The sequence below is a fragment of the Brachyistius frenatus genome, unplaced genomic scaffold (assembly GCF_029030835.1).
Source record: "Brachyistius frenatus isolate BFR_SWC_R1_liver_20210118 unplaced genomic scaffold, ASM2903083v1 Contig_397, whole genome shotgun sequence".
NCBI classification, from domain to species: Eukaryota; Metazoa; Chordata; class Actinopteri; family Embiotocidae; genus Brachyistius; species Brachyistius frenatus.
In genome coordinates, this window is record NW_027210996.1 from 196,081 (window position 1) to 220,069 (window position 23,989).

Genomic DNA, 23,989 nt, shown 5'->3' on the forward strand with positions numbered 1-23,989 from the left:
AGCAATGACAGACAAAGTTAGCTGAAGAAGACAGATATTCAACGGAGACCAAAATGAGCTAAAACGAGCAAAATACCGTCAATTCAGCAGGTTTACAAATATACATCTGGGACACACAATTTATCACTTCAACTGGCCAACAATTTAAAAAAAAAAGAAAAACTTAAAAAAAAAGATAAATACAGCTTTAAACACAACGATCCCGTTTTTTTGGACCAAAGTATTTGTTTACATTTTTTCTAAACATTCCTTTTTTAGAATCTAGTTTTTCCATCATTTTCTTCACTGAATCACCGTCAAATATGAACTTATCACGTCTCCTACATTGTACATCGACTTTCAATCAGGCTCAGGTCGAACATGAGCTTCTTTCAGCCCTTAGTTGTAAACTTATTCCACCAACCGAATCAAATAGCCGGAAAACAAAGAACAAGACCGTTTAGAAAAGTGCTGCACGGCAACAAAAAAAACAACAACAAAAAAAGTCTGTCGGCCGCTGCCTGAGGTGAAGCGCATTGGGAGGTATTTAGTCTTGTTCTCCCACTGCTGCAGCCAGCAGGGCAGTGGGAGCTGTGCTGCATCCATCTAGTGTTGCAGCCCAAGGACAGATGCAGATTATTCCTGAACTAATGAAGGGTGTCATGGCTTCCTCTCTTTTTTTTTTTTTTTTTCTCAACTGAATAAATGAGGGATTCCTCAAGCTGAGAGGAGAAAAAAAAATAGAGGGAGGAGGGGTGAGGACCGGGAGGAGAGAAGGACGACATGTACAGGAGAAAGAAAAATGAATAAATGGAGGAACGTTTGTGGGAGAAAAAGCAAAATAAAAAGGAAACAGCAGAGCATTGAGATGTCGAAAAGAAGAAGTAGAAGAGGAGAAGAGCAGGAAGGCCCGAGGAAGAGGAAAGGATGGTTTTATAGAGGAAAACCTGTATATGGGTAACGGGTATTTCCCTGTTCCCATGGTAACACTAGACAGATTCCCACCCCAACCCCCCCACCTCACAACACATACTCACACATCCATCTGCTGCTCCCGGTTTCACACCCGGAGGGACATCATCCCACACTAAACACACACATACTGTACATTAACACACACACACACACACACACACTCACGCTTAACACATATATAGTGTTTTTCATATTTCATCCAGCTGTCAGAGCAAAGCCTCACGGGGGGTTAACGTACAGATGTGAGGCGAGAGAGAGTTTTTATGAAATACGTTGTGATTGACGTCCTCTCCACACCGCGTACGGTCTGTTTTTTTTTTTTTTTTTTTTTTTTATTCACTTTATTAATCCCCGAGGGGAAATTTCTTCACTACAGCAGGGGGGCTCTCAGGGGGGAGCTGCTGCAGCAGGCTGCCACTAGGGCGGCGCCAGGTAACCTGACCTGAGGTGCATGTTTTTGGATGATGGGAGGAAGCCGGAGAACCCGGAGAGAACCCACGCAAGCACAGGGAGAACATGCAAACTCCGCACAGAAAGGCCCAGAACCGGATTCGAACCCGGAACCTTTTTGCTGTGAGGTGACAATGCTAACCACTGCACCACCGTGCCGCCCTGATAATTCATAATTAACGGCCGACAATACGATATTGTTCACGACTTTGTAATCCACCGATGGCCTTTTCAAATCTCACATTGTGCGTCTGCATAGATCTCTTTAAACAATGCATGTGAACGAGTCGGGAAAACAATCGGTCCACAACAGCAGCTGTTTGTCACTCCGGTTTCATTTGTCTTGAGAACTAGACAGCTGTTTATGGAGCGTCGGATGCAGTAAGTTTTGGAAATGCCAGGATCAGCGTCACGCATATAAATTTGCCTTTTTTTTGCAGCAGTAGCAGCAGCAAGTTTCCATTTCTCTAAATACTCAAAAGGCCCACAAAAATAATCTAACGTGACATTTGGGCTGCAGCCAACTTTACAGACGATGAAATCATCACGGCGATATCGCAGCATTGTTCGGAATTTCAGGGGAGCTCAGGTCCTGTAAAAAAGGACATTTTCTCCTTTAAAGCCGAATTTAGGAGATTTAGGTGGAGCTTTAAAACACTGTCACATTTTTTGTAGTCGCAGGATTTTGGTTCCTGAAACACCAAAAAAAAAAAAAGTCAACGTTGTGTGTTAATTTAATCATTAGATATCAATTTCCGAACGTTTGTCTCCACTAATAATCACAATGCTGTGTCCATCCACACTCTGCGTTAGCTGTTGCTGGGTATTGTGTTTTCATCTTGGCGTCCACGTTAACAGATTATTTGCATGCGACATGTTTATTAGTGCGCGCTGGAAAAAACATACAATTGCACATATTATGGATTTCAACGCACAAAAAAGCTTGAGTGTCCTACCTTCAAAATATCCCCTTTGAAAAAGTCTCGTGACCTTACCTCAATGCTTGTGATTGCTTTAAAAAAAATTTGCGTAGTTAAAATCATAATCTGAAAAATGCTGAGCTGTCGACGGCGAAAGGAAAACGCGTTAAAGAAGCAGGAAACTACTGAAATCAATAGTGTTTCTACAAGCCGCGTGTCTTTACAACACAGTGAGCGACTCGTCCAATCAAACACGCTCATAAAGCCGATAGTGTCCTATAAACACACACACACACACACACACACACACTGAATGCTTTATAGGTGCAGGAAGAAGCACTTTTATAGATGTTCTTGCTGACACAACACTCGTTTACACACATGCTGAACAGCTGCTGGCGGAGCAAATACTTTATGTCCAAGATATTGAGGGCTGGGGGCTGTTCTCAAATTATGTAAAGTAATAAACTGAGCAGCGCTGACTGGAGTCTGTACACATTTCAAATCTGTGGCGGGACATCTCTCTCGCTATAGAGACAACGTTGTTGACATTTTCAACATTTTGTGAAATTATTTTAAAGGGAGAAGCACGTTTCCTTTTGTCACGAGGACAAAAAATGGAAGCGTGAACATCTGGATTTCTATGACAAGCTTGTGTGAGTATGGAAAAGGTCCAGACGGCTACTTAATGAAAAAAAAGTGTATGAGACCGTTTTGTCAATTAATGCTAATTAGTTTGTAATTTACAACAACCGAAGGTTCCCAGTAGGAGAGGGGTTTAAAGCCTTGTTGATTTCAATAAGTCACGGACATGTAAATAATCGAACAAGCTCGTTTATTAGTTAATGAACAGTCTCTCTCTCTCTCTCTCTCTCTCTCTCTCTCTCTCTCTCTCGTGAAAATACTTCGCACGGTGGACGGACAGACGGAGACGCAACAGACACACTGCAGTTCTGGTTATTAGGGCTTCAGCCAAGCCACATTTTTACAATCAAATTGAATCTGGCTGTTAAAGTGGTGTTCACGAGTTGTGGCGTGTTTGTTGACGTTTACAGAAATGTCAGAGGTCATGGAAGTTCATTTTTCGTTGGCTGTTTATCTAATATATTGTAATTTTAGTCACGTAGAGTTCGTCTTTGTAACTTACTTAACTTAACGGCCTGCGTCTGAGGAAAATGTTGATCTTCCCAACGGACTTCCCATCTGAGCCTTTTGTGTTTCCTGCGTTACGTTACCCGCCCTCAGCGTATCCGAGTACGATACAAATCAGGTGTGAAAGCTGGCTGTATCAAAATCAGGAAGTGTTCCACTGTTGAGGACATAATGTCAAGATTACTCAACTTTCTGTCACGTTTTCCAACACACACAAAAAAAAAACGGTTCTTCGCACCACCGATCTCTTCAGAAACCTTCGTACGTCGCTTCAGGTGAAAACAAAAGCAGCAGAAACATTAAGTGGGAACTGGATTTTGCACCTTTCCACTGCTGCGAGGATGATAAGATAAACATACTCCAGTACGCAGCATGCATTAATGTGATGTGAGCGCCGGCTCCGCGGCGGGTTTCAGTACGGGACAGATGAATCGTACCTCACGTGGAAGCCCCCATTAGAGGCTCCTGATTTATCGCCTCTGCAGGGGCGCGGAGACAGAGAGGAGCAGATGTAATGGTGGTGATTTGGTCAGGGAGGCAGGATGGTTAATGGAGATTAACAGAGGCTGCTGGGCAATGCAGCATTTCTAATTGAGTTGGTGGGATGTCCGTACGTATTCGTGTATTCTTTTGTACGTCAGCTGCGGAGGGGTTATAATTCTGTTTTATCGCCGTTGTGGGTGCTTCATGCCTTCCACGCCCTTGCAATCATTGACTCATAAATCGCACACACATACAACACGTATATTTACTGGGCAGCAGCCAGGTGTTCGGCTCACGCAGCTTAATTTTGCAGCGATGCCGATGCCTCATGACAGCAATTTAACGTTAACGGCAGCCGATAAACCTCGACGTCAAGAGACAAACAGCCAGTACATGTCGATAAAACAGACAATACTCTTAAATGCACACCGACGCACGAGTAGATGCAGGTGTGTTGACTTCTTAGAGCCTTTTTTGGCGTACAAGCAGTTAGAGATGTATTTAATATCTGGTATATGGAGAACTCTATTATCAGGATGTTAGGAAGCAAGCTATTTCTAGGTACTCAACAGTTGTATAGTCTGATATTTAATATCTAGATACTAGCAAAAACATCTCCTAAAATAATTAGCAAGATTTATTTTTGGAGGGTGAAGGAGTGGCGGATTAAAAACAGAAGAGCCTCCTGAGAGTTTACGTTCCTGAATAAATAGGATTTGATTGCATCGGTATTTTAGGGGATGCCGTATGAGGACGGAGGGGAAGCAGCACAGCGGGGAGGTGGCTGCTGGCGTGGATAGAAGAACTGGATGTTAGGTGAGGTAAAAGTGAAGTCAGGGTAAAAATAGAGCAGTTTTGAGGAGGAAGATGAGTCAAAGTCAATCTTAATTAAGAGGCAGCTCTGGAGGGACGTAAGGCTGAATGTAAATATTTAAGTAGGTCAGAAAACAATTGTTAGTGACTTATTTTGTGTTTATAGGTTTTATTTTTGCTGTTGTGTTGACAGAGTTTTCGAAGTTGCTGGTGTTAACTTTAATTCCCGAGCTCTCGTGTAATGTGGAGTCCCGCAGGGCTCCGTTCTCGGCGCCATTTCTATTCGGTTTATATCTGCCACTCGTCGGCCGTGTGATACATCTTCTGAAACACCGTGTTTCATCTCATTGTACAACACCAGGTCAGATGCTTTTCTCTCCGTTTGGGACCTCAACGCACACAAAAGCTGAATTTTCCTTGACTGAAAACTGATCAAAAAAGCTGGATGGACAGTGAAGTTGCAACTGCAGCCAGTTTTCTTTGTTTTCTTAAACTAAACCCAGAAGTGGAACAAGAAGAAACATGATGACAATTCTATAGTCATTGGTAACACTTTGAAATATATTAATACTGATGCATCAGTGTATAAATAGTTTTAACTGCTTTATATACAGTGAGATGGATTAATCCATTGGTTCTCACCCAATGGGTCTTCAAATAATTGGTAGCAAGGTAAATCTGATGATTAATGACACTAGAAAAAGGAAAAATGATCTGCTAGAGACTTATGTTCATTTTTCTAAGCTTTTCTCTACATGATTTTGCCTCACACAATTATTTAGGTCGAATCATCTGGGAAGTTAAGAGTGGAAAATGAGTCCTCAGTGCAAACAACTGTGTGTCTGTGTCATTCTAATGAATGACATGCAAAGTGAGCTTGATTGACAGACTTGACAAGCTGACAGCTTTTTTTCACAAATAATGAATAATAGATAGAGAAATGATAACCCAACCATCTACTGTGTGTGCTTATTTTTGTGAGTGTGTGTGTATGTGTGTCTGGTGTGACCAAAGAAGATGTGCATATTTGCGTGCTTGGTGAGGCGCTGCTGGAGTTATCTGGGTCATACTGGATTAATTTTTAATTTTACAGTTGTGAGCTACAGTAACGATGGAGCATAAAATGCTGCAGCTAATCTCATCTCATCAAAACCATTGTGGAGGCAGTTATTGGTTCTTGTTAGAAATGAGATTTACACCAATAACTGCAAATAATCTTCCGTGCTCCCTTTAAACACTACAAACATGCAGATACACACAGTTTTCACACATCTGTTACACAGCGGGCTGCTGGGAAGTGAGTTACTGTAATAGTTAACATAAAACAGAGAAACGTCCATGCTCACACTCTCATACACAAAAAACACACTCACACAGGACGATGTTGTAGTTACATTATGAATCTAGACTGCAGCGTCTCATAAAACACTCCCGTAAACTGATTATGATTATGAGCACTCTGCATTTGGCCGCAGGTCACCGGGGCTGTGGAAGGAGACTGCTTCATTCCCGCTAATTGCGATTGAGTGTCTTGCAACTGAAATTGCTTGTAGCCGGTGCAGATGCATGATATTTACCCCACTGATGAATAAACGATTCAGATTTGATTTAGAAATCTTGTGTCTGCAGGTGCTATCGTAATCTCCATATTTGCACTTCTGAAGACAGCTTCTACAAATACATTTTGTGTTACAGCAAGAAAGACACACTTGTTAGCTGAGCACTTCGTAGCTCACTAACAAGCTAACGCTGAGGCCGAAGAATCTCTCAGATGAATCTGTGGTCAACGAGACTTGGGAGTCTCCTGCCGTCGTATAGCGGCTATGTGAGGTTGTACGAAGCTCGCTAAATGCTAACATATGCAATGCTTGCAATGATGCTGCTTGTCATTACATTCACAGGTATTTGCTCACTATAAATATAATATAATATCATATAAATTTCCAATGTCCCCTCCAATCAGCTGTTTAGTCACCGTTGCCTAACGTGTTTTATTAAATATGCAACGCTGCCTCCTGAAATCTACATTCACGTAGAACTAATTCACACCAGCAAGTAATTTACAAGTAGGAAACAAAATTTGGCCCATATCATATTTGTTTTTAATCAACGTTAGAAAGATTAATTTATATGAAACATATCTGCAATTCTCAGAAGGCCTTTCATTAGTTTCCCTACAGTTTTCACACCAGGCAACCAAAGTTTCATCAACAATTATATTTGGTTATGTAGTGAACTGAAAGCACTTAGTTCTGGTCTCGGTTAATTACTGGAAAAAAACCCACCATGTTGACTTTATAGGCAGTCAATGTGTTTTGAGAAGTAACAAAGATTCTCCTAAATGTATTTAAAAGCAGTTTTAAAGGAAAATGGCAAGTATTTAGGGGTTGAAATATGAAATATTAGGTGGTAAAGAGCAAGTTTTCATTAGATTTTCACAGATCCTTTTTAACAGCTCACAGTTCGATAAAAACGTCAGTACAAACCTCCTCGTCTCTGTTGCTCTTCCTTTGCAGTCCTTGTTGCTGATTCGTCAGGAGATGGTGGTTTCCCAGAAGAAGCTCGGCGAGTTCTGCGAGGCTCTGAAACAGTACCTGAAGAATGTCTCCGCTCAGAGGGACTGCTTTCAGTAAGTCTCACTTTACTGCTTTGCTGCCGCCACTGCACTGTAACCTTAATCATTTCAAATATTTAATGTCTTCCATTTTCGGTGTCAGGACCTCGTTGTTTTTCTGACTTCATTGCGTCAAGTATTTCTCCCTGTGGTCTTGGATTGTATCAGTATTATTTCGCACCAGAAGCAGGTTCAGTTCGGCTTTGAGTGGGTGTTTCACTGTTATCTTTCCCAATCTTTCTGAAAAACTGCTGTAATTCCCAGGTGGCTTGGATCAGTGAAATACTAATACCGTGACACATACCCAACGCGTATGACATTGTACCTGTAAGATGCTGTCGTCTGATGTTGGAGCTAATATAAACCTCCCGCGCCTCCCACTCGGAGCCTCTGGGAGCTGCGAAACAGTCCGGAGAGATTTCTTGAAATCCCACACTCAATATGCTGTATGCAAAGTCCAGACTCATATTCTACATATGCCCTTGGCGAGACTCGACGGTTCTGCCTCTATACTGCAATACTTTTCACATTTTCTACCACAAGTTACTTTAGTCTGAACTGACTGGGGGGGGAAGTCTGCAGAAGGGACACGAACAGAGGTATTAACGACCATATATTGTACAGAATGCAAATTGCTTAGTAGGCACTAATTTAAGGAGACATTTTATGACATGAAAAAACCTTGTTATGTAATGCAAAAAAAAAATGTAAATGAAGTGGAAACAACCAACTTTTGTTTTGTAAACAGTTGCATCGGTGGTAATAAGATTGATTTTGTCTGCAGTCGTCTTTGGATGCCTCTGCTGTTTCACCGAAGCTTTTAGAAGCATTACCGCCTCCTTCCGGTGGTAGTAATGTGCTTCTACCACGCGCTGGCGAAAACAAAGGAAATTAGATGAAGCCATAGTCGTATAAACTATTAATTAAAATGTTTTTTTAATAACTATCAGAAAATCACCCAAAATAACCCACCAGAAAATCAAACGACATTTGATCCATCGTTTGGACAAAGTCACCGATCATGGCAGCTTTAAATGGAGCCGACAAAACAAACTTTACTTTTGCTTAATGATCAGATAGATCTCAAATAAACACTTTACATGAAGATTTTGAGCAGTGAATATCTCCGAGTAGTCTTTAATGAGAAAAGATAGCTTCAGCTATAAAGCCAATTGGACCAAGAAGCTATAAACACGGTTCTGTGGTCCGATGAAAACCTTTTGTTTGAAGTCTTTGACACAGTGAAGAAATTAGAGGCAACGTCACGGCCTGGGTTTTATTCTCTGCAGTCTGCCTTGGAAGGGGGAGAAGAGGGAGGGCAACCCTGACAGACGTTTAAGCAATTTTTCTCAGACGAATGGATAAAAAAAAAAAAAAAGAAGAAACCCACATAAACTCGAGGCTACTAAATTCTGATGTAAAGCAGGATGAATACATGCAGAGAGTTTGTTTTCAGAGCGAGGTCGAAGGGTTTTTACATCTCGGAGCAAAAATACCGAGCAAAGCGAAATAATAAATCCAGATTGTTTTATGTTTGTACCCACCTCATTCTAATTTAGTTCACCGCATTTTGTGACCGCCCGACGCAATACTGGCAGCATATCTTGTAATGTAAAGGTGCGTCTGGGGAGGAGCTGTTTCAGAGCAAATAATATCCCCCAAATCATTTGGCCGGGAGGCGTTGAAACAGCGCAGCGGCGTAAAACATGCTGCAGTCTGAGCACGTTGTTCTTCATCGTGTTGCGAGCTGCTGCGCCGTCTCAGGTTCACTGTATTATGGAAAAAGTTGGTTATACTCTCAGTTCTCCAGAGACAAGATATGCGAAGAAAGTTGAAATTGGATCCCCGACCTCTGAATCTCTGTGGTGTGAAACTTCTTCTTTTGCCAGCACGGTCAATTATAAAACCTGTTGTAGCAGCACGTTTGGTCAAATTGCCTGTAAGTCTGTGCGATGCAAACAAACATCACAGTAACACACAGTAATTAGGATTTGTGACAGCATTTGTTTTGTAACACTTGTCCAATAATTTTGGTCTGAAAGAACCCGCAGTAGTAATGACATTCCTATCAGCCTCAGCTGTGAAACGCAGCTAATTAGCGAACATTATGCGAACGAAGCTCAGTCCCTCCACCAGAGGAACCAGGATCTAAATGAAGTTCCAGGGAGACAGACTGGAAAGGTCCCAGCTCAGGGGGCAGCTCTTTTCTGAAGGTCCAGGAGCTGTTTGGGGGGAGTTTGTGGCGCTGTACGTCTTTGGTGGAGTACGCTAACGCAGCATTATGACACTCTGCGTTTTTTGAAAGTCTAATTCGATTTTTCAAAGAGAATTCGTCATGAAATCATTGATTCGGATAAATATTAACTTCCGGTGTTGCTTCAGGTTTGCGACGTTTTTTTTTTTTTTTTTAGACAATTCCGCTGAGTCTGCATATTCTATTTGATTATCAGGTTTCCGTTTGTTGGAACACGACTTCTTTCCAGGTCTGTGTTAACCTCAGCAGCTTCCCTACCGAACAGATGAAAAGCCCCAACCTCACACTTTCCTTCTCACTTTGCTCCCGGAGGACGACAAGTATTAAATGTTTCGCTGTGCTCAATAAATAGCGCACACACACACACACACACACACACACACACACACACACACACACACACACACACACACACACACACACACACACACACACACACACACACACACACACACGATTGAGAAGTGCAGGTGCAACACTACCACCACTCTGACGATGCCGTCGGGTTTGTTTTTAGCAGTAATTTACACTTGTTGGCTCATCTGTTACTTGATAGTAGATGTGGTAGCAGAACAGTGCTTGTGTGACTCTCCAGTAAACAGTACACGAGAGGCAGAAGGAGGTTTGTTGATGTTGAAGTCTGCTCATTACCTTTTGAATAGACGTCTCTCTCGCCGCCGTGCGCCGTCTTGATCTTTCTGTCTTATGTGCCACTGCGTGCGCCTTCCCTCCCTCTCGCCTCACTTCTTCATTTGAATCTTTCTCGAACTAACCGTAATGTATAAAGTTTGTTTAGTCTCTGCCTTGGCTGCTCATTATCTGTTTTTCTTTCAGGGCGATTACGTGCACAAACACTTTATTATAGCCTCCAGCCGAAGCTCTCCAAACTGGAGTTAATTCTTTTGATGCCCCCCCCCTCCCCCCGTGGAGGTGTCTGGCAGGTAGCAGCTTCCCGTCTCCGCACTGCCCTCTACAGGTTCAGAGCACAATTACAGAGACTCACACACAAAACTGTAGGACCTTTTAAACTGAGTGATTGCATGCCTTAGGCCAAGTAATAAAACTATAAATAAAAAATAAAATTACATTTTCCTTTGAAAAACTTCAAAAAAAACCATGATAAATAGTCTTATAAATAAACTGTGTAAAATATATTGAATAATAAGTACACTGAGATTATTTTCAGGACTCATTTAACTCATTATTTCATCATTTTTATTTTCATTACTGAACTTCATATTTATTTATTTTTACTGCCTGCTTTTTAAACAAATAAGTTCTTATACCACAGTGTTATTTTTTTCCAGGAGCCATTTTGTTTCATGCCATTTCCTTTTCCTACGTTGAGCCAATCACGCTCCGCCGGCCGCTTTGAAGCAAGTTCGATAACCGCCAGTACTTTTAGCCGGTTAGCACGTGCTGCTGTGAAAACAGTCAAACCTGCGGCTTACGAGCTAAACGTGTCTGACGTCTGAATTACTCCGACGCTGCCTTCGCTTTCGCTGTCAGGAGCTAGTTGGCTACATTTGGTAGCATTTGTTCAGCTGGAGGCCTGTGATCGGCTGACAGGTGACAACTGTCACGACAACTGACGTTACATTGCTAAAACGTGACAATAAAATAAATAAATAAAAGTAAAATGCCATGGTGAAAATAAAAACAGACGTTCCTTATTTATTTTTTTGAATGGCTGTATGTGAGACATGTTACGGTTCACTGGTGATTTCAGTACATGTGAGTGGCTGTTTGTCTTTACGGCCCCCAAAAAACAAGAAAGCAGCAGATCATTTACTGGGCTGGAAGGAGAGTCGAGGCGGCAGCCAGCCGTTGTTTTGTGTTGAGTTTATGTTTTCGGGACAAACAGATATTCCTCTCGCTTAGTGACGGTGTGAAGTTATCCAAGACATGATTCACTCTCTGAGTAACTCTTGTGACTTTTACAAAATGCTTCCAGGACAGTTCCATCATTTCGTGATGGGAAATGTTGCACGTGTGTCCGTTGACACGCTGGAATACAGTGTTAGGACTGCAGAAAGTGTAGAAGCAGTAATCCATCTGGCATGAAAAATAGGACTCGGTCTTGAGATCTTTGATGGAACTCTGATTACATTTTATGTTTTCACTGAACAGATTCTCTATAGAGAAGTTTACCCGACTGCAGAGTAGAAAAACATGAAATATCATGAGATGAAAAATCAAAACTGGACTTTCACGAAAGAAATATGGATTTTTTTTTTTTTTTTTGGTGATTTGTTTTTTTGGGTTTTTTTGCGAAAGTCTTCTCGTTCTGTGAAAATTGCCTTTTGGAAATTGTAATCTTTGAAAACGGAAATGAAAATTGTGTTTGGGATAAGAGGTACCTTTGGGCAAAGCATGAATACAGGTGCAATTTCATGCAGAAAAAAAAAATTGCACCGCGCAGCCTCATCTGCATAAACACAAACTCAGCTTCACTTCACAGCCAGAAAATTACCCAATATGTGTGAGAGGAAATAACGGATGCGAGAAAATGGGGCTTGATAACTGCTTATTTGTTTTAATGCCGTAAAAGTTAGAACTACTTTTACTTCACTTTTTCCCTCCTGAATTTAAACACTTGCAGACCAGCAGCTTTCATGATAGCAGCTCCAACATGTCCGTGGCTCCAGTTTGACCCCGCAGTCCTTTATATACGGACCTTGCTGTGAAAAACCGAGTGACACTATTAAAATAGAAATACCCAAAGCTCCCATGTGGATTCCCTCCAGCACTGTGATGAAAACGTACTTCGAGCACGTTGGTGCTCCTCTGGGAGCAATAAGGTGGAGCCTCTGTTCATTACAGAGAACTGTAACCAATAAAACGCCTCAATAACGTCCAGCGTTTCACCCGCCGTTTGCACTGACCCGGTCACACACTGCCTCCTTTCATTATTGCAGGTTTCATTTTTATTGATGTAATTTCCTCTTCTTTTTTTTTTTGGTATTTATTTTTTCGGTGTGAAGTGCTGACACGTCAATATAGTTCAGGTTGAGATTTCCTGAAATGCAAACTGTAATCTTGCTTTCTTGTTTCTATGTGTCTTTAATGTGCACTTCCTGTGACTGATTGCCCCCCACCCCCGCCCCCTCTTTCTGACTCTCAACGGCTTCTTGTTTCCTCCCCGCTATATTTGATCCACCTCCTCTATCTTCAAACCAATGTGAACATGCTTCTCTTGTTCTCACCTCTTCCTCCCTCCACTTGTCATTCTGTCATAACTCTTCACTCCCCTCTCTTTTTTTCTCTGCCGCCTTCACCTCCTCCGTTATCCGCTCATTTCCATTCTCCTCTGTGTCTCTGCTTCCAGTGTGACCGCAGTGCGTCTGCCGGACGGTTTATCCTTCGTCATCTACGAGTTCTGGGACGGCGAGGAGGAGTGGAAGAGGTGGGTTTTCAATACAAGTTTGGCTCAGATATTATTCATAAACACGAAGACCGTTTGCTGACACAGTCGATCAAAAAGGTTCCCGTTGAGCACAAATGGAGAGCAGCGCAGCGATGCGCACGAAGCAGAAACTTTCGTAGGTTACGTCGCTCGATCAACATCAGCACCTGGAGCAGAGGAGCATCCGTTTCCTCTGACGTTGGCGGAGGTCGTGTCACCGTGAATTCGTCCCCCAGAGTCAGACTGTCAACACCGAGTTCCACCGGGACCTTCTGAGGCGTCTGAAGGGGAAAAACATTCGCTGCAAGAAAAACCTGAACTGTGGCGCCAAAATGAAGACGCACGACTTTCAACACGGTTTGTTGCTCCACGTCTTCTTCCTCGCTGGATTCGGTTTCCTGCAATATTCGTTCTTTTCTCCTCATCTAAGTTCAAGCTGAAAGGTCGTCGTATCGACGGTGAGGAAGAGATCCGGTGCGAATTGCAGACGGTTCACTGGTACTGTCTCTGAACTCTTTGATCGCACCTCCAAACTTTCAATCCTGTCCGAGTGAAGCGCTTTTTGCTTTTCTGTGACTTGTTTGAACATCGATCCGAAGAAACCGGCAGAACGAAGCATCTGTAAACGCTGCCGACGGCCCGTCGCTGCGAAATGCTTTATTCTCAATGCCGAGCCACTGAAAGTATCAAAAGTCATTACCGACTGAGGGCATTCATACGGTTTCTGAAAATGCCTTCGAGTCAGCACTCGGGCTGCTCTGAAAGTTCCCCGGGAGCCGAGCGTGCCGTTCCTCTTCCGCGCCCGTTTTCATTGATTGGTGATCGCTCCAAATCAAAGGGAGCGCTCACTTTTCTTCCATTACTGTCACGAGCCTGTTGGAAAGATTCCTGCGTCCACATTTAATTAGCATTCTTCAGCCGTCCGCACGCTCCCGGAGCTGAAAGCCCTCCAGTTGCGTCAGGTCATCATGATTTAGTGACGGGAGTGAGGAGAGGCTGCTGATCGGAGTTTCTGCTCCAGCGCTCGCAGTGTCTCACTGCCATTCATATTTCAACACCTACACTAAAGGCTAAGGGCCGCTCTAAGCGGTTTGAGGTCGCGTGTGCTTTTCCTGAGTGGCCGTGCATACGTGTGCGCAGACACACGTGTTGTATGTCTCACTGTGTGTGTGTTTGGGTTCCAGGCACCTCCAGTCGGCCCCCAACAAAGCCTTTCAGCATGTGAAGGTGGACACACTGTGCCAGCCGGAGGCCGTGTCCTCTGTAGCCGTGCCAGGTCAGTGGAAACGCACAAGTTTGTGAACATTTTCTTTATTTCTACATAAATATGACCATAAAAAAAAAACATCAGATTTTCACACAAGTCCCTGAAGTAGATGACGAGAATCCAATTAAACACACCAGATAAAAATGTTAGAACTCGGTCATTTATTTGTTGAGGAAATGAATCCAGTTTACCCGATGGCCCAGGGCCAGCAAAGGTTTACACAGGGCAAGCTGATTGGTCCGTCACTGTCCCATTCAGGATGAAATGATCCATTTATTTGATCAGTCTCGATTGGCAACCATTTTGATAAGTAAAAAAGCCCCAATTTTTGTGCTCCCAGCTTCTGAAATGTGAATATTCTGTAGTTTCCTGTTTTTTTCTTAAGACAGCAAACTCAAACTTTGATGGTTTATTTCATATGCAAAAATTTATTAGTGAAGAAAATAATCGTCAGATGTATTAGTAATAAAGATAATTATCGGTTTCAACTATCATGGAATCAAACCCTTTCTGGAGTTTTTTTCTTAAAGTAATTTACACAGGAAAATCGAAGCAGTTTGTTGAAACAAAACTTTATGACAAATGAGCTAAAAAAAAAAAAAAAAAAGTTGCTCTTAAAACTAGATTTTGACACGGAGGACGACCAGACATGGTTGATGTTGTCATTTTTCTGATGCATCTGTGACTTCTTAAAGTACCGAGACCCAAATAATGGTGAAGTAAAAACTTAAAGGGACTTTTGAATCCGAGCTTCTGCTTTTACAAGCTGAGAATCAGTTACCAGAATTTATAGGTGATGAATCACCGATGATTTCAACGATAGAAAGAAGAGAAACACTGGGTAGAATATCAGTAATATGAAGAAGATGAAGACATATTGTGATAGAGCACTTGTCCAGAGCAGAATAAGGTCTCTTTGTAATCCCCAGACAGTCATCAGTGTTTCTTCAGTACGGAAAAGTCATATTCAACAACTAAAGCGGCCCGGCTTTGATGATATCTCCCCTTTCACAAGAGCTGACGTTGGTGCTCATCCTCTGAGACAGAAAGACCGTCAGTGACTTGGAGCTGATGTTTGTGGCCGACTGCCATTTTTTTGTCATCTCCCTTTTTTTTTTCATCCATCCCTCTTCCACCCTGGCCTCTACTCTCCTCCTCTTCCTCCTCCCTCACACTCTTGTCTCTGCTTTTGCCAAATTACTCCTCCATGTCTCCATTCAATCTGTTCCCTCTCATTTCTCGCTCGTCCTTCACCCCCCCCTCTCCCCCCTCCTCCTCCTCCTTTTCCCTCCCTTTCTTTTAAATCTCTTCCCTCTCTAACCCCTCTCTCCCTTTGTCCTCCCTCTCTCCTCCTTGCAGCTGCCTGGTGCAGTGTGAACAGGGACTGAGCATGAAGATATTCAACTACAGGCCAAGACTCCTGGACACTCCCCACTTCTTCTTTACCCCCCCCTCTAACCTCCAACCTCCAACCTTCAAACCTTTTCCCACCGCCCTGCGTTTCACCCCCCCCCCCCAACCACACTCCTCCTCCTCCTCCTTCTCCTCCTTTAACCCCCACATTCCTCAACTCTTTTTGTAAGTACATGTTTACATAGTGCAAATGAATGGTGTCAACTGCGGTGAAAAATTGAACAAACAGTGCATTTAACAGTGTGAGATTACTTAAAAACATGTTTGCACGGTAGGTTGCTGCAAGAATTTTGGATTATTTCATGTTCATGTTCCCAAGTAGCTTCGAGCCGCTGTGAGGTGGAGTTTTGTTCACGTAGCAAGGACCCCGAGGTCGAGGTCGAGGTCGAGTTTTTCACGTAGCAGTTTTTGGGTTGTCCATTTTGGGAATGCAGCTTTTTTTTTTTCTTTACATGGTGAGCGTTAAAGATGACCACAGACAGCTCACCTGTCATTTTATAGTAGCTACTCGTTTCACATTTGTGACAATAATGCAGGATTTTTTTTGGGGGGGGGGGGTTCGTAGCCGACCACATTACTCTCACATCAGCCGTTCTGAACTCGCATCGCTGCGCCGAGTAGACGACGACTCGCTTGCAATCTCAGGAAAAACAGAAAAAGTAAGTTTCCGACAGCTAACATGTGAGCTAGCTAACTTGTTTAACTAACTGGGGTTGTTGGGGTTCAAAAGAGAAGTTTTATGGTGAAACCCATGAAGGCCTTGCAAGCAATGACTGAATACAAAATGGGTAGTTTAGGATTTTCTGAAGAGCGAGCAAGAACTAGCAAAAAGCAGTCACACAGCTCGTGGCTAAAAACATCACCTTATAGACAATATATTCATTTTAATGACCTTCATCTTGCAAACAGAAATCTCAGAGGACTTAAAGGCAGCAATACTGTTAAGATTCTCAAAAATGGTTGGCGATAGCTGATCAAAGACAACATTAGCCTAAACTTTTGCTCCATTTTGCTTTAGAGAAACAACAAAGGCTCCCTTAAGATATAGATATTCTTACCATCTCAGAGAACTGGCATTAAGGTGTAGATGAGCTCAAAGATGTTTTCCTGTACGATTAGAAAGAGACAAAAGACTCGAAAAAGTTCTTTCCAAGCCCGTGGTGCCCTCAGAGAACAGCGGCCACTATCGTAACTTCAGCTTTTGAACGTTCACTTACATTAATGCCAGTCTGCCACTTAATTAAGCCACTTTTCAGTATTTTTAGTATTGTTATATATCTGCAAATTTTACCGCTTTATCTTCAGATCCATTTGTGTTTTCTGTTGGGTTAGTTTTGTCTTGTTGAGTTTCCCCACTCAAATATATTTACTGCTTGTACAATGGCTGCTGTGGGAGTAATGTCCATAAAGCTTCATTGAGCGTAAACGTGGCAATAGTTTTTCATGAGCAGCAGAACCACCAACCCCAAATCTCTGTGGAGCCGGATGTCATCATTGATTACTTGCACCATGTAGAGACGGTGACATAACCTGGCACAGAAAACCAGCCGGTAGGGGAGGGCCCAGCCGACATCAGGCCTCACCAGGATTTGTGTATGTAGACACATTTCTATGTCTTTATGTCGCTTAATTTTTCATGCAACACTTTGGGGGTTACGAGCCTAATCCCTGAGCTTTGACTTAAGGGTCATTTCGAAGGGAAAATGTCTGACTTAGAAAAGTCTGCTACCTTGAAAAAGAAAGTAGAGAGAGAGGCAGCACCTCACTGTTCTCCATGCAGCGAAAGTTGGTTTAATTTTTGCCTTTCGTTTGTGTATTAATTGTCTGAATTGGCGATGGGTAGCTTATATTAGCAGTGTGAGTCTAGTAGAGATTGTACATATTAAAATGTGGTTCTATTATGATTATATTTGTATTTATTGATATCTTTTAGTGCTATGGTGCAAAGATTTTTCCTTCGTCGAAGTGGCAGTAGCTTTATAGGTGCTGCGGCTTAACAGTTTGTTTGAATCAGAATAGCTACCATCAGAGACAGATACACCAATCTGAATGACACTGAATATAAAGCCTTAAACATCACCACACGGTCGAGGAGGTTTGAAGAGTTTTCCAATGAGGACTTTTTTCTTTTATGTTTCTAAATTCCCAGTAAGCAGGGAATTCCCTACAAGCAGTTTTTCATTTTAGACCTCCAATTACACAACATGTCTTTCTCAACATTATGACTGGAAGAACAACTTTGACTTTGACATCGGACTTTAAAACACAGAGAACTGTAGCAGTTAGATGAACCACCTCAGCATCAATATTCTCCAACACATGATCACGTATGTTGCCACTTTTGATCCCGCCTTTAACTGCAGAAAACAAACGCAAAAGAACTCAACAGGAGGACATAACAGAAAGTTATGGCAAAAGCAAATCGTGGCCATCAGAGTTAAATGCAGGACGCATCTTTGTGGCCTTTAAGGTGCAATCGAAAGGTTCAGAGACTGTCCACACCAAACAAAAACCATGACTGATTCAATTCTGGCCACCATCCAACTCAAAGTAGTCTCCACGTTAAACAGCGATACACCGCTCCCAGCGCTTCTTTCCTGGAAGTCCTGTTCCAAACAGCAACCATTCAATGAGATTTACCAACTAGTTAGCTCACAATGCAATGGAAGAGTTCAGTCCTCACCTCCTGCGCAGACTTTACATGCTGGCCAAGTAGACTAAAACCTCTACAGTCAATGAATCGGTACACGACTGCAATCACGTCTCCGCAAATGGGCTAAAACGTAATCTGTGTAAACAAAAAACAAATCAGTCAACGGTATTTTCAGATTTTTTTTTTTTTTGCCACCTTTTCGATGTTTGGCCAAATCCATGTTTTCAAAGGGTTTTGTCCACGCGGTTCAAATGTCACCCATTCACCCTGGTAATGAACGGGGGTCAAATTCAGGTCAAAACCCCACAGACGCCTCCTCACCGCCACCTGTAGGCCCACCACTGTAAAACAATCAGACTCAGAAAGCACAATGTAAAAAATGAGTGGATATTGTGACTCCAACATATATTAGAGGTTAATGAGTATGATGAGAGTATTTAGAGATATATAGTATTACTGTTTATCTGGTTAAAGACTTGTCAATGAATCACTCCTTCTTTATAGTGCTATACTTTCAAAAAAGGTGCCACCTCACTGCTGAGTCTATTTTCTCTCTCTTCATCTGTGAATGGCAGCCAGCCTGCCGTACTGTGGTAGCAGTGAGTGGGGATCAAGCTACACTGATACTAATGTCTATCAAGCATCGTTACCTTTCATTTAGAGCGCCGGGCTGTACTGAGCAGGGCAGGACTGTGTGCCATGTGGAAATGTTGAATATTATTACGTTATTACATATATGCGGTTACAGAAGTATGTGTTACAGTTGGCTCGTAGAAGAGGCATTCAAGGGCATTGCTGCCGTATCTGTGAAATGTCCTTACTAATCTCAGAGTGTCTGTGTTGAAGGTACCCTGTTGAGCTTTTGACCACTAATGGCACTGTGGGGAAAAATGCTCTTCCTGCTTTGTTTGTATGGGATATACATGCCGGTTTCACGTTAACATTGCAGATCCATGTTAAGTGCTGACAAAGTGCCAAGAAATATAGCAATGCAGTGTGTATAACACTGATTCAAACAATGCAGGATATAAAGTGTCAAAAAAAAAAAAATAAATCAAGAAAATACATTCAGTGGCTTTGTTAGAGCTTAAGTGGGGCTGTTGCTTAGTCATTTAGCATCTAGCTTAGCTGTGGTTTAGAACGGGTAAACTGGAACTTGCAGGGGTTCAACATGCATTGAGGTGCTAAACTGGACCTGAATTCAGAGTCAAAACAAGTATTAACTGCAAGTGTTTCAAAGGAATATGTAAATGTCTGACATTTGACATTAAATTACCAAAAATGTAGATAACATGCAGACATTGTACCGAACTTTTCAAATATTAAAAGACATAAATGGAAAAATACAGTTTCTGGAACCTCGAGTAGAGCTGGGTACCAAACTTTAATACTTTTATGGACCCGATTAAATTTCTTTGGTACTATCTACTACAAAAAATGTCTTGTCATTTGGTACCAAATGTATTTGCCTCGGTTACATCCACACTAACACACACTAACAATGTCTGTAAATTGTAGCTACAGAAAAGCAACCTGGGTTACACTCTCCCCCTCTAAACTGCATGAAAAAGAATTACTGAATTACTAATTACTAACTAACTACTAAATATTTGTACCACACTGTAAAGAATTTTATCAAATTGATGCTGAAAAATGAAAAAGGTTTCGTGCAGACACCATGTTTTTCTTTGGCTGGGTTGACATTAAAACCAGTTTTAGAAAACACGGCTGCAGTTTAAACTTTAGCGTCCGTGGACACAGAAATGAGACGACTGTTTTTCTTCCAGGCAAACCTATCCTGAACCTCGAACTGCAGAGCTAATGACACAGCGACAGCACCAAAGCTTTTCAGACTTTAACACTGACTGTAAACACAAAAGAAACCTCAACAGGGCACCTTTAACCTCCCACTTGTTTAAAAAAAAAAACTAAAAAGAAATGCACTCTTGTGCCACAACAAACTGTGTCAAACCTTGTTTGCATTCAAGAAGGAGCTGCCGTACTCTCAATAGAAACATAAAGCCATATTGCATGGATTGGTGTTTACCTGTCAGTGACCTATTATACCGATAGCCATAGCTTCACAGGACTCCAGCGCCCCGCTGAGTGCAGCCCGCCTGCTCTAATCGAGGCTTCTCCTTTCGTGTACGTTGAAGCCCAGCTCGGTTGGGTTGTGTATATGAGGTAGATAGTGAGTCAGAAATGCCAATACTGTTCCCTGTTGATACATTCCTGAATGTCCCTCAGACTGTGCAACCTGTTCTTTTTTCTATCCTCCTACTCCTCAGTGCAGCCTGTGCTTCGTCATACAATGAAAGAGTTGTGCCATTGAAAATGCGGTGAAACCGGTCTGGGTCGAATGTTTCCTGGCAACGGCAAGCCCTTTAAATGTTTGAGGTCGACTATCCTGAATTAACTTTACAGATATCAATAACTTCCTTTTGACTAGTCGTAATAACATTTTGAGGGGTCAGAATCTTTATTCAGGGTATCCATAACATCCCTCTGAATAGTCCAAATGAACCTTTTTGAGATCCATAATGACATTCTTCTCAGACAAATTACATTTATGTGTACAGAGTTGCTCGTTACAGATATATCTAATGTTTTTTTTGACTAGTCGTAATTACGTTATGACTAGTTCGAATTTTTTTCCAAAGTATCTATAACGTCATTCTGACTTGTCAAAACGACGGAGATATCTGTTAACTAAGCTTTGGTAATATTAAAATTTCAGATTTCCACAATAATTTTCTTCCAGGACAAAAGATGACTCATTCGCCATTCGTGTTTTTGGGGTTTCTCATTACAGATATTTGCAACGTCAATTCGCCAAGTCAAAAAATGTAATTGAAGATATGTACAATTTAATTATGACTATTTCTAATTTCAATTTGAGATATTTATTGCATCATTTTGACAAATCGCGATTAACGTTCTGACTCGTTAAAACTTTAACATATCTGAAAAAGGACAGTGTGTATATCTTGAATTAAAGGGAATTAAAGATAACTTGAGCTGCAATTACAACTGATCCAAATTTATTTAAAGATATCTTCGATTACAGATTCCTTTGTGGCGAAACGACCTAAAGATATCTGAAATGTTCTTTTTGACTTGGAGTAACCTGAATTATGGATTTCTGCAATACATATCAAGTGTAAATATTAAATGTTAAAAGGGCTTGCCATACATAAACATAAAAAGATGACACAGCAGGGGACAGACAGTGTGACTTCCTGTAGACAACATTCAGTTTCAGGAAACATGTCACCAGGTTTACCTCAACAAATGTTGTCAAATGATACCAAGCAAGTCAGGAATTTTGCCAAAACTGACCGACGTCAACGCCGTAACTCTTCCCTTCTATGGCTGTGTTTTTTTCTATCCTTCAACTGAGTGCATGTCAACTGAATGTCCAGTAACTTCTTTGCTGTAGTATTAGGCAATGCTACTCTTCAATGGGTTTTGTGCATTTCTTACCTTCTTCTTTCTTTTCTAGTATTCCTACGAAGGAGACCGAGACAAAAATCTATTATATAAATAAAATATATGACTGGAAAAATGGCATACAAGAATGAACATTCACTTTTATGGCAATGTTTAATGAAATATTAATTCTTAATGTATGTTTCCGTAAAACTGCTTTCTCTTCTTAAGTGTAGAGACTTATTGCAGGGATGCAAGTATTATATTTGGTCTTTAAAGAATATCTTGTTGAAATTCTAGATGATGTAGAGTGATGCAATTCAATAAAACTATGAAACTGAAAACTGTGTTCTGTGGCTTTTATATTTATTGCTGCCGGCGCTTTTTTCTTCCAGCTGAACGGTTGTGGGAGATGTGTGATTAATTTGAACTTTTAGACATCTGGTTCCACAATGTGGCTTTAAACAGGGACTTTCCCCTTTCATCTGATCTGCATCTATAAAACACAAATCATACTTTTCACTCTTTTATCATTGCTGCAAAAGCCTAAATTAGTAGATTTTGTCCATTATCTGTTTGTCCCTCTACACTCTATCTCACGTCTGCTTGCACCTCAATTCCATGCCATTTTGGTGACCCAAAAAATGTGCTATTACTTGTGATAAAAAAGAATATTGAAAATCTCTGTAGTATTGATCCACTATGGTGGCCCCTGAGGACAAAATACATGTTTCCTTGAAAGTGTGCTTTCACACCTCAATGTGTTTTGTTTTTAAGGGCCATCGTAATCCACAGATTAAAGTCCACTACACGTACTGTGCATTTAAATATGCTTACTAATAGACTGTTTACAATACCAGAAAAAGATTTAGTATGTCGTTAAAAAAGGGATACGATTGGGTCCAAAATGTTAAAAAAAAAGTCATACTATAGCATGTCGTCTAAAATATGATAAAAAAAGTCATACTATAGCATGTCGTCTAAAATATGATAAAAAAGTCATACTATAGCATGTCGTCCAAAATATGATTAAAAAAAAGTCATACTATAGCATGTCGTCCAAAATATGATAAAAAAAAAAGTCATACTATAGCATGTTGTCCAAAATATGATAAAAAAAAGTCATACTATAGCATGTCGTCTAAAATATGATAAAAAAAAGTCATACTATAGCATGTCATCTAAAATATGATAAAAAAAGTCATACTATAGCATGTCGTCTAAAATATGATAAAAAAGTCATACTATAGCATGTCGTCTAAAATATGATAAAAAAAAAGTCATACTATAGCATGTCGTCCAAAATATGATAAAAAAAAGTCATACTATAGCATGTCGTCTAAAATATGATAAAAAAGTCATACTATAGCATGTCGTCTAAAAAATATGATAAAAAAGTCATACTATAGCATGTCGTCTAAAATATGATAAAAAAAAAGTCATACTATAGCATGTTGTCTAAAATATGATAAAAAAAAAGTCATACTATAGCATGTCGTCTAAAATATGATAAAAAAAAGTCATACTATAGCATGTCGTCTAAAATATGAAAAAAAGTCATACTATAGCATGTCGTCTAAAATATGATAAAAAAGTCATACTATAGCATGTCGTCTAAAATATGATAAAAAAGTCATACTATAGCATGTCGTCTAAAATATGATAAAAAAAAGTCATACTATAGCATGTCGTCTAAAATATGATAAAAAAAAGTCATACTATAGCATGTTGTCTAAAATATGATAAAAAAGTCATACTATAGCATGTCGTCTAAAATATGATAAAAAAGTCATACTATAGCATGTTGTCTAAAATATGATAAAAAAAAGTCATACTATAGCATGTCGTCTAAAATATGATAAAAAAGTCATACTATAGCATGTCGTCTAAAATATGAAAAAAAAGTCATACTATAGCATGTCGTCTAAAATATGATAAAAAAGTCATACTATAGCATGTCGTCTAAAATATGATAAAAAAGTCATACTATAGCATGTCGTCTAAAATATGATAAAAAAAAGTCATACTATAGCATGTCGTCTAAAATATGATAAAAAAAAGTCATACTATAGCATGTCGTCTAAAATATGATAAAAAAAAGTCATACTATAGCATGTCGTCTAAAATATGATAAAAAAAAGTCATACTATAGCATGTCGTCTAAAATATGATAAAAAAGTC

At 40.7% G+C, this 23,989-nt stretch overlaps 1 protein-coding gene across 3 annotated transcripts in view; it reads left to right on the forward strand.

Moving 5' to 3' along the window:
- necab2 (N-terminal EF-hand calcium binding protein 2) overlaps positions 1-22,152 on the forward strand; it is a 97,374-nt gene extending 75,222 nt beyond the window's left edge. For all 3 annotated transcript variants that reach the window (XM_069724825.1, XM_069724826.1, XM_069724827.1), the window contains 4 exons: positions 7,289-7,401; positions 12,969-13,046; positions 14,231-14,322; positions 15,673-22,152. In XM_069724825.1, coding sequence (XP_069580926.1) covers positions 7,289-7,401; positions 12,969-13,046; positions 14,231-14,322; positions 15,673-15,701 — 312 coding nt within the window. In that variant the 3' untranslated portion in view covers positions 15,702-22,152. The remainder of the gene's footprint in view (positions 1-7,288; positions 7,402-12,968; positions 13,047-14,230; positions 14,323-15,672) is intronic.
- The last annotated feature ends 1,837 nt before the right edge of the window (positions 22,153-23,989 follow it).